General features: G+C 41.8%; 1 protein-coding gene across 1 annotated transcript; it reads right to left on the bottom strand.

Annotated features, from left to right (window-relative positions):
* Window positions 1–944: 944 nt before the first annotated feature.
* slc22a6l (solute carrier family 22 member 6, like) lies at window positions 945–4453 on the bottom strand (the record flags this gene model as incomplete). The annotated part of the gene is made up of 10 exons (XM_079214210.1): window positions 945–1032; window positions 1320–1523; window positions 2238–2346; window positions 2427–2641; window positions 2742–2857; window positions 2946–3069; window positions 3215–3383; window positions 3524–3678; window positions 3869–3972; window positions 4049–4453. The coding sequence occupies 10 exons, from the start codon at window positions 4451–4453 to the stop codon at window positions 945–947; spliced, it is 1689 nt and encodes a 562-aa protein (XP_079070336.1).
* Window positions 4454–10796: the final 6343 nt, after the last annotated feature.

Raw genomic sequence — 10796 nt, forward strand, 5'->3', positions numbered from 1 at the left:
ATATACCTAAATTGCATTACAAAATTACAAAAATAAACCAAATAGAATGTGTGAAAACAGAATAACAACTAAACTATCTCTATCTATCTATCTATCTATCTATATAATTGATGTCACTGCCCAAGCAGCACAGATGTCCATGATACTAAGATTGGATGAATATCATGTTTACCTTCGTGCACGGCCTCCGAGATCAGCACGATGACACGCAACAGCGACACAGCGTCTGATTCAACGCGACAATTCTCAACCCAATGCATCATGAGATGCATCTTACACTCGGTTGACTTGAAATAACAGTTAAGGGCATTAACAACTTCTTCGCTTTGAACACGGATACCTGGATAAACATTTGCAGAAGACATGTATTGTTGAATTTGTTAGTTTAATAAAGTCTCTCAAATACAAACTGTCATGCAGGATGGATTACAAAGCTTCTGAAGCGGACTCTATGGCAACAGAGCCCTTGTTGGAAACATCTGTGACCAGCCAATCGGTCGCAATGTAAGGTGAACGTCTAAACTTAAGTCTTCCAGAGATGCTCTAAAAAAATAAAAATAACACAAATATTTAGATTTAGCAGAAAATATCATGGAACTCTTCATGAAAATACATTTTTGTTTACAAACACAGGAGAAATATACCAGTGAAAGCATAACATAGTGTATGACCTGAAGAAGGCTTGTAAATAAACGCTGATTTTAAAATCCCTTAAAGCCCTCAAAGCTACTGTATAACAAATAAACAAAAGTCTGTTTGTTTTCAGCCTTTCATTCCACTGTATTGACCTGTCCAAAAATAACATTGCAACTTCAGCCGTCACACCACACAATAAACGTATTATGTTCATCAAACAGATTAACAGGCCAAGCAAAAAGCAGCAGTGCCCACTCCACTTTCATTAAAATGTCAGCAAAAACATCAGCAGTACAATCCAGATGCCCTCAGGCAGCCGGCTTCAGGAGATTGGCCTGGGTGTCTTGCAGGATTATTGTTTCTTTTGGTGGCTTTTTGGAGCCTCTTCCAGATCCCCTGTGTTGAAGATAGAAAATGCAAACATGGATAAATCAGTTTATTCTCTCTCTCTCTCTCTCTCTCTCTCTCTCTCTCTCTCTCTCTCTCTCTCTCTCTCTCTCTCTCTCTCTCTCTCTTCGACCGTCTGTGCTTTTTTTCTTGCGTAAACCATAATGATAGATTTACTGTAAATGCTTGACCTAAAGCCCTCCTGTGTGCTGTTTAGCAACGTTATGTTTTGATTTTGGAACATGCAGAGATTTTAAGAAAATTAACAGATCCTGTCTTCTGGAGCTCGATATTACCTGTTCTCGACGTCCTGTATTGTGTCAGGAAGAGGTGAGCCAAGTGTTTCTGGAAGAAATATTGCAGCCACTCCACTGAGAATTGGAGCTCCTCCGTAGATTAAACCTGGAAGCCAGGGTATGTAGTCGGCCGTGAGAAGCACCATAGGGGCCACCATGGCTCCTACACGAGCCATCATGGATACCCAGCCCATGCCATTCTGACTGAGTGAGAAAAAGAACAGCCATTAGGACACTCTTCCTTTAAATCAGTCTGCGTGGTGGTGGTGATGAAGCAAAAAATAAGTGCGGTTACAGTTCAATATGAAGAATGAAGACAGGGACGGGGTATTTAAGTTACTGTTTAAGTGAACTGGAAAAGATGTCTGTATGTGGAGTATTTGGTGGTTTCACATCTCACATTTTAAATTACTGTTTAACTGGACTGGAAACGATGAACAAACGTGGATTATTTATTGGTGTCACATCTCAGAAAAAGCTGCCTCCTATGAATGTTTGTGTACTATGGTGCCTGGAGTTTTCAGAGGATAGTATGATGAGCAAAGACACGCCGTCAGCGGCACTTCTGCCAGGGCACATTTTCGTCAACAAGCTAAACTAACAAAGCTAGTGTGCTAGGACAACAGCTTTTTATTGAATGGACATAACACAGTCTATGAAGATATGATGAGCCGCTGCTGATAGTAAAGTCCCAATGATTCCTTAAACTGGCACCAAAGGCCTAAACTAAATTCCTAAATGTAAACTATATTAAATTGTATCATAACATAAGCTCCTAATGACAGCTGGGATTGGCTCCAGCTCCCCGCGACCCTAAACAGGATAAACGGTTCAGATAATGGATGGATGGATTACATAAGATAAAATTCCTTAAAAACATGAACTAATTGACATGTATCTTTGCCAAACAAGACTTACCGAATGATGGTTGGGTAAAGTTCTCCAGAGTAAAGGTAGCAGCAGTTGAAGGAGGCAGCAAGAAAACCTTTACCCACTACCGCCAGACAGGTACGTGTCATCTGTTTGTCTGCACAAGTGAAACATCCATCAGATCACTGTTGTTTCTGGAGTGTAATATTTAACTTCTATGCCTGTGTTCGACCATACCATGAGGTACCAGCAGGTTGATCAAAATAGTGATTCCAGCAATGATGAGAGCACCACTTTGTGATGGTCGGCGTCCAATATAAGTCATAGACACAGTCATGACGATTTTAGCAGGGATGTCAACAGCACCAAAGATTACTTGGATTACGTAGATGTCCACCCCAAACTTTTGCAGGTCCATAGCAAGACCATAGTAAGCAAAGCTGGTTGATAACCTAAATAAAAGTAAAATAGGGGGGGAAACAGCATGCGGTGTTATTGCAATTTCATAGGAGATGCATAAAAACTGGCATTGAGTTTTTCTTCAACGTGTACCAGACAGCACTGAGGTAGATTGTCATGGTCCTCATCGTGGGGGTACGGAACAGATCCAGAACCGAGTAGGAGCCCTTCACACAGGACATCTCTTTCTGCATGGACTCCTGCAGCATCTATGCAGAAAGAGGAAAGTTTTCTCTGTTCAAATTGATTTGATACACAATTATGAACACAGATACATTGTGCACCACGCTCCCTTACATTAATGTTGATTTTTTCTCCCTCTTCATGCCGCCCGTTAAATTTAGCCACACTTTTAAGGTTCTTGACGGCTTGTTCAGGCTTATTGGTCAGAGCTAACCATCTTGAAGATTCATGAAACCACCTGTTTGAGACATTTGTTTAGTTTGTATCTTAATAGTGCAATAACTATAGCTCTGATCAGTACATCTTTGCAATTTTTTGAAGTTAATCAGTAATTCTGGTTGCAACCTTTGGTTTTATTAGCATGTCAGTACTGGGCGTCTCACCATGCAATGAGGAAGAAGACATAGAAGGGCAAAGACACAGCCAGGGTTAACCACCTCCAGTCACGGAAAAAGTAGGCTATGAGTGCCAGGAGCAACTGCCCCAGTGTGTAACTGTAACCTGTTATTGTGCCCACCACAGTTCGCACATGAGTGGGGATCCACTCCAGAACTTGGAATAAAAAGAATCACAGAACAAGAGATATTCAATAGAATGTTGAAAAATTAGTACTATAGTATCATCAGCATGCACCTGCATCAAGTCAAGTCATTCTCCACTGATTGTGCTCTATCCAGCTAGGTGTAGCTCACTGAGCGAGAAGGTGTTGAGCCCCAGCCCAGACAGAGCCAAGCCGCAACCAAAGCGGAACAGGCAGTAGAGGGGGAAGGAGGTAGAGAAAGCAACACATGTTCCCGACACCGCCATCAGCAGGTTGGATATGAGCAGGAGGATGCGCCGGCCATATCTGGAAACCAGGTGGATTTTCAAGTGGAGTCAAATCAGACTATATCACATCATATGACTTGAAAAAAAAATACTGCATGATGAAGAGACAAGTTGTCTTTCGTGATGCTTATTCATGTTTAAAAGACACATGTTTGATTGATTAACTTATTTCTACAACTGTAAAATTAGTAGGATACAATTAATGTTACCTGTCTGACAGACTTCCGAAGACAAGAGCTCCCACAAGCACACCTCCCATGTAGACCGTTTGTCCCATTTGCTTCAAAGAGCGCTGATCACACACCAAATCCCACTGGCAAAAATGTAACACAATTTAATACACATAACAGGAAAACATTTACACATGGGAAAAGAAAAAATATTCCTACGTCAGATATGATCGTGGAGCTCATCTCAGTCATGTTATAGGACCATCCATCTGTGCATTCCTGTCGGTCAACATCCAAACCATCTTTAGTGTCGCCCTCCTCCCCTGAGCTGGAAGTCCCATTCTTAGTCAGGAGGTACCACTGTGGAGCTACGTAACGCTGGCACCTCTCGGGCTTTCCTTTGTGGTCCAGCGGCACTGTAACCAGCAGCATTTCCTCCGGGCTCAGATGGGACTGAGAGAGGTTTATGTGTGCGCTGCAGTAGTGATGAGGCATGGCGGCCACAAAGTTCTGCAGCAGGTTGTGACTGGCCATCATCATGACAGGTATGCAGAGAAGGGTCACATGCACGATCTGGAAGCGTCCTTTGCCCCCCACCTGCTCTAGGAGGTCACCAAACGGCATAGTTGTGTGCCACCAGAACTCCACAAGGTGACTTGATGTTAATGGAACTAGATCCTTTTGTTTGTAGTTTCTTTAAGAGTTAGATGGGAACAAAAAAAAAAACAGTTGTTCTAGCACCTTTGAAAATATTAAGAAAAACATCAGTTGCTAGAACTAACCAGATGCACCAGATGATGTTATGCATTTCAAGGTGTATTAATAATACATTAATAAACAACATTTCATAGACTTACCTCCTGAGTTAATTTTCTCTTGTTCCATAAAATATTGACAAATTACGATAAAAATGCTGGCTCACAACGTGTAGACCTTCATTAAAAAACAACACACAATTCAAATAAAAGCTTTCCAGTAAAGTTCCTTAAGAAAAAGCCCAAAACATAAAAAAAAAAATGTAAAAGTGGTCTTGTTGCTGCAGTGTGTTAAAGTGAGTAATCAGCTCTCAGATTCCAACAGCTTTTCAGAGTTTTTGGATTATTAGGCGTGCAATGTAACCTCGAGGTATTAGCAGCCCGTTGACTGAACACTGAGGTAGAAGGCTGGGTCCATGCTGTGCAGGAGCAATGTCTGCTGGAAGTGTTTCAGTGGTAGTGAGCTCCAGCACTAAAGTGGTCACATAACTATGGTCCGCTCTTTTTCACTCTTCCACTTTGCACTGAGACACACTCCCTCGAGTTTATTGATTACTTAACACGAAGGTGTGTGTGTGTGTGTGTGTGTGTGTGTGTGTGTGTGTGTGTGTGTGTGTGTGTGTGTGTGTGTGTGTGTTTGTGTGCCTGTAAACGCCTGTGCACACACAAAATGTGTTCCCTACATTTCACTTTTGTTTTCTCTGTCAGTTTATTTAATGTTTTCTTGTTGATTTGTTTATGAATGAGCATATGGATTTGTTACTTGGATTAAACTCAAACAAAAGGCGTTAAGACAGATAGAAAAGAAAAACAATAAGTTAGTGTTTAACATGTATTGCAAAAGATTTTGAGAAATATTCAACTATTGAAACGCACTGCAAAATCATAACCTTTTAACACCCTCTGTTCCTCTTGTTGTAAAACCGTATGCAGTCAATAAGTGACAGTTCAGACAGCAACAGTCGTAGGTTCAGACGGTTCAGACAGCAACAGGTGTTGGTGTTCTGATAAATAGTCACGTTATGCTGACGTGGTTCTGAAATATATTATATATATATATATATATATATATATATATATATATATATATATATATATATATATATATATATATTTGTGTGTGTGTGTGTTGTATTGTGTATTCAGAGTACATGTAACTAGTGTTTTTTTTCTTATGTTTCCAGATGATTAGTTGTGAGGAATGTGTGCTTATGTAATGATCAGCATGAGATGTCAGACAGAATGAATCTGCAGGTGCACCAAAGCAAAACAATAAACGTTTTGTTTTTTCAGCTGCCAGACACTAACCAGAAGAAGATTTGTCCTTTTATATTCCTCCTTCTTCTGCTATGTAGTTTGAGCCTTTAGAAAAATGTAAAAAGATACAAAGTCGCACATGGACTTCCTTCTGAGCTGAAGACAAACCGAAGCAGCCACAACATTTAGAAATGACAGAAAAGGTCCTGTCACCTCCATCTCTCTCCTCCCTGTGGAGCGCCCAACACATTGGGGCCCTGAACCTGAGCCCCTTGAAGCATGAGTTTTAAGTAGCTGTCAGGAATATTCTTAAGAGGTGAACTTTATTTTCCTGGTATACGTGGGTCCAGTTTAACACCTTCAACCCGTAACATTCCAGACAATTTATGATAATGGGGGTAACAATACCTCTTTTAGCAAAAGACAGCCCTGAAGTGAAATTTTAGATCTCTAAATAATCAAAACTGCATGAGAAAAGAAATCCCTTTTACAGACTGAATAGTCTACAGTGTAGTAATATGCTGTTTAAATAATTAGTTGAATGTACTGCTGCAGTTATCTAAAGCTATTGTTTTATACAAGTTTGGACTTTAAACTCATTAAACTCACGTCCTAAAGGAGTTATCTTACTTATTTATTACACCTGTGAGCTCTCAGGTAATGCTACAATCACATTGACAACAGCGACACAGCTGTCCTCATTTGTTGTGCCTCTTGTTCAGTTAATAGTTACAAACAGACACAATTGAACTCATAACACTTTGATCTTTCATCTCCAAGGAAAATACATGGTTAGGGAGCAGTGCAGGTCTGAGTTAATCGCAGACCTTTTTTATTTATTCAAATTATTTACAGTAATAAAAGCTTTCTCTTGTGGAAGTTTATCATATCGCTCTTTTTAGACTAAAACTTGTATCGCTTAACCCTGAACATGCATGAGAGACGACGCATCCTGAGAGATACAAAGTAATGTGCATAAAGAATCTGTTAAACCTTTTATTGTGGTTAGACCTCTGAACCATCTGTCGGGAAACTCACTGTACTGCTGATCCGCCAGTTTGCTTCTCAGTCATTGGTTCATTCACATCTGTGAGGCGGGCCATCCTAACCGGATGCATCACACCTCATCTCTATTACACATATTTATTGTTGATTTGACCTTTATAATTGATTAATTCTTGATTTTATGAAACATGATTTTGATCACAATTCCCAAATAAATGTATTAAGATTGAGATTGGAGTTTTAATAGCCGTGCTGTCACGGTTCAGCGCCACACTTTTCTTTAAGTTATTTTCACCCTGTCTGCCTGTCTGTGTACTAACTGTCCTGTCATTTCAGATCCTGCTGCACGCCCCCTTCATCAGTCACTCCCTTCTTGTCAGTCCTCATTTCTTGCACCTGGCCCATCCCTGTCTCACCTGTAGCACATCCCCTCATTAGTCCTCACTACTTAGGTCCCCTCACTTGCACTTGTCCCCTGCCAGATTGTCTTGTGTTTTTGAACCTAGCTCTCCAGCATTCCTTGTGTGTAACCTGTAGTTACCTGTTAAGTAGAAGAATCATATTCTGTACCTCTGCCTTCCTGAGTTGTGCGTTTGGGTCCTTGGGTTATCCGGCCGTTACACGTGCATAAGAGCAGGGAACAGGGAGTTACTGACCCCAAGCGCAATACTATGCACAGTAAGTTTACATATTGTGAAACAAAAATGATCTAAATTTCTGAATAAGAAATTCACAAATTGAAAATGCACATATTAAACATCCAACAGCTATATATCTAATGTAATAAAAATAGTTCATGTTCATTTTTTTTATTTGTTCACCTTCATCAAATAATCAAATATGGAAGTCCAGTTTGTGTCAAATGGAAGAGATATCACTTCAATACTACTTTACATGTTAGGACAGAAGAAATTAAAAAACTAGTTTAGGAAAAAAAAGGAGTTGATTGTGCAATTATCATTATGGATTTCACACATACAGAAATAGAGTCTGTGAGATCGCTAACAATAAGGAGTACAAACCAATGTCAACAAAACACCAGGGTTAAGAATTCTATTTATTCCGGACATTAAATGTCAGTATTATTAGCCAAGTACTGAATTTTAAACTGCTCGAGTCCACTTTCCGTTTTGGAGGTTTTTGCGCCAGTGCTTCATTTGTTTGAATGCAATACATTCTTTTGCTTGATAAGTAGTACATACTTTGTCATAAGTACAAGGTTTCAGCTATTATTACCAAGGGTAAGTCTTGTTTGTATGTGTGTGCTATCACAATAAGCAATGTTATACTGTCATCAATCATTGCAGAATCAAATTTAGGCAGAGTAGAGCCGTGGACAGCTGGATAGCAAGACTGTCTTTCTCACCAGATCCCTCTTTGCTGTTTTCTGTGTTTGTTGCACCACTTAACTCTGCATTGTCCCTTTATTTACTTTATTTAAAGCTAACTTTTATTACCTTTCCAATATGATTAGTTTTAGCGGCCTACACTCAACATTTCTCAGCCGAGATGATTTCAGAGGAGGGGAAACATGATATCTGTATCTGACATACAGATAATAAAAAGGTTTGATGTCTTACTTAGGCTAATATAAATCTGATAGTATACATCCATATCTGAGGATTATAGAAATATTGAATATATGTTGACTTACATTTTTTGCTTAATCTTAATTAAAAGTTCATCACAAAATACAACAAAAGGCCACGTTTAATTAATTGCATAGTTCACTTGCTTAGGATAATTACACATGATCACTGAGGCTGACAAGTTCAAGCAGTCGTGAATCTTTTTTCACCTTTACAGATCTTCATCATCTGAAAGCAGTCAACTGCCACACACACATCAAAACATGGAGAGGTGGGTATTTACACTAACATCACTGTTTTCTCAAAATACAGGTATAACTGGTGGAGGATTAAGTGTAGTATCTAATTACTCTTTTTATATAGTCTTCCCCCTTTTGGGTTTTCCCACCCAACTGTTGATGTCATCAACTGGCCAACACTGACCTCCAAAATATGGCAAAGGACTCACTTGCGAATAAATACAGAAATAAGATTTGAGTTAAAGACTTAAAAGATATAATTACATTAAGCGGCCTCAACTGAGGACGCGTCTCTTCTGTAGTCCTCAGGCCCTGTTTCCAATGTGGCCTGTCCGCCTGGTAAAATACTCCCAGTACCTAGGTGGTATTTGGGGGCCTCGGATGTACGATCAACTAGGCATTATTCCAGGTACGGGGTAGTATAGGGGCTGCTACTTGGGCTACAATCGGTGCATCGCAGCTACAAGGCTGCGGTAATGGGACGGTGGTCGTCCTCTACTTTCCCTCCTACCTTTACCCTGACCTCAACAGCATATTGGTGAATCATAGGTCCTTGAATTCTTACACTACGTGGTGAGTTGTACATATAACTGGTGGTGGTGGTGTGCGTTGCACTTCTTGACTGTCGTGATTGATGCATTGTTGTTAATTGGTGTACGGGCGTATCTCGTCCGGCTAAGGGACCTGAGGACCTGAGTCTTGTTGAGTTTGTGGGTCCACAGTGTGTGCCACATTAAAGGTAAGCTTTCTCTTTTCCTGCTTCTCCGTTGCCTGACTTAAACGGTTCTCCCTGCCTTCTCTGGTTTACGTTGCCCGGCTTAACGTAGAGTTTCTACTTCTCTGGTTGACGTTGCCTGGTTTAACGTAATAGTTTCTGGTCATTACAGGCGTAATGGGTCTGTTCTTAGTTTCCTATCCATACCAAAGAGGTAGGAAAACTACCCACTCTCGTTTCACTGGTCTTGAACGGGACCCATCATAGAATGACACTCGTCAGGTCTGGCACGTTCACCAGGTGTTGTGGTGACCCGGCAGGGGAGGACTGTCCTGGTCCCGACCCATCATAGGTTGACAGGCGCTGGACCTGGTCGTGACGTGTCAGAGGGACAGGCGCTGGACCTGGTCGTGACGTGTCAGAGGGACAGGCGCTGGTCCTGGTCGTGCCCTGTCAGAGGGACAGGCGCTGGTCCTGGTCGTGCCCTGTCAGAACGACAGGCGGGTCCGGGATGTAACACGTCAAAGACAGGCGTCAGAGAATGATGGGCTCTGGTCCTGGATGTGCCCCGTCAGAGAATGACAGACTTGGGTCCTGGTTGTGATCCTTCAAGTACGGTATGTGCCGGTCTGTGTGACCCGCCAAAGTTTGACACTCGCCGGTCTAGCATGACCCGCCATAGTGTGACACTTGCCGGCCTTATCGTGTCCCGTCTTAGTAGGTCACCTTCTCTTTCCCGGCATTTCTGGTTTCGCGGTCCGTCTGTGACCGGTCATACAGGATATGACACCTCTCGTTTCCCGGATGGACTCCCTGGCTTGGAGTGTCATGTGTGGCGGTATGCCCCGGCTCATCTGTCCTGCGGTCTGAACTTGACCCCACTGTCCTGTTCTGCGGTCTCATAATAGTAGTCAGTTGTAATGGTAGTCATTAGTGATTCGTATAATGCATTAGTTATATCGCTGTTAGCCTTATGCAGCGGAGACCCCCGTTAGTCTGTTCTGCGGTCTACACCGGACTCTACCTATACTTGTCTACGGTCTCCCTTGACTCAACCTATCCATTCCTTGGGTACGACGAGACCCCCCTCTATCAATTCCGGATCTTAATATCCCCCTGTACTTTACTGTGGTAGTTCTGATCCACCCTGTTCTTTTCTGCGGTCTACACGGGACCCTAATCTATCCTTGTCTGCGGTCCGTCTTGACCCCAATTCTAGCTGCCTGTGGTCTGTCCGAACCCCGCTGTCACTCTTCAGGATCTGTTCGGATCCTGCGTTGAGTAGTGTAGGATATCTAGATCGGCACTATTAGCTGCTGCGGTCATTGGGGACCCCCGTATCCTGTTCTGCAGTCCCTTGAGACCTTTTCCTGTCTTTTACTTTGTTTAACTAGACCCTCTTCCCTC

The sequence above is a fragment of the Taurulus bubalis genome (genome assembly GCF_910589615.1).
Source record: "Taurulus bubalis genome assembly, chromosome: 2".
NCBI lineage: Eukaryota > Metazoa > Chordata > Actinopteri > Perciformes > Cottidae > Taurulus > Taurulus bubalis.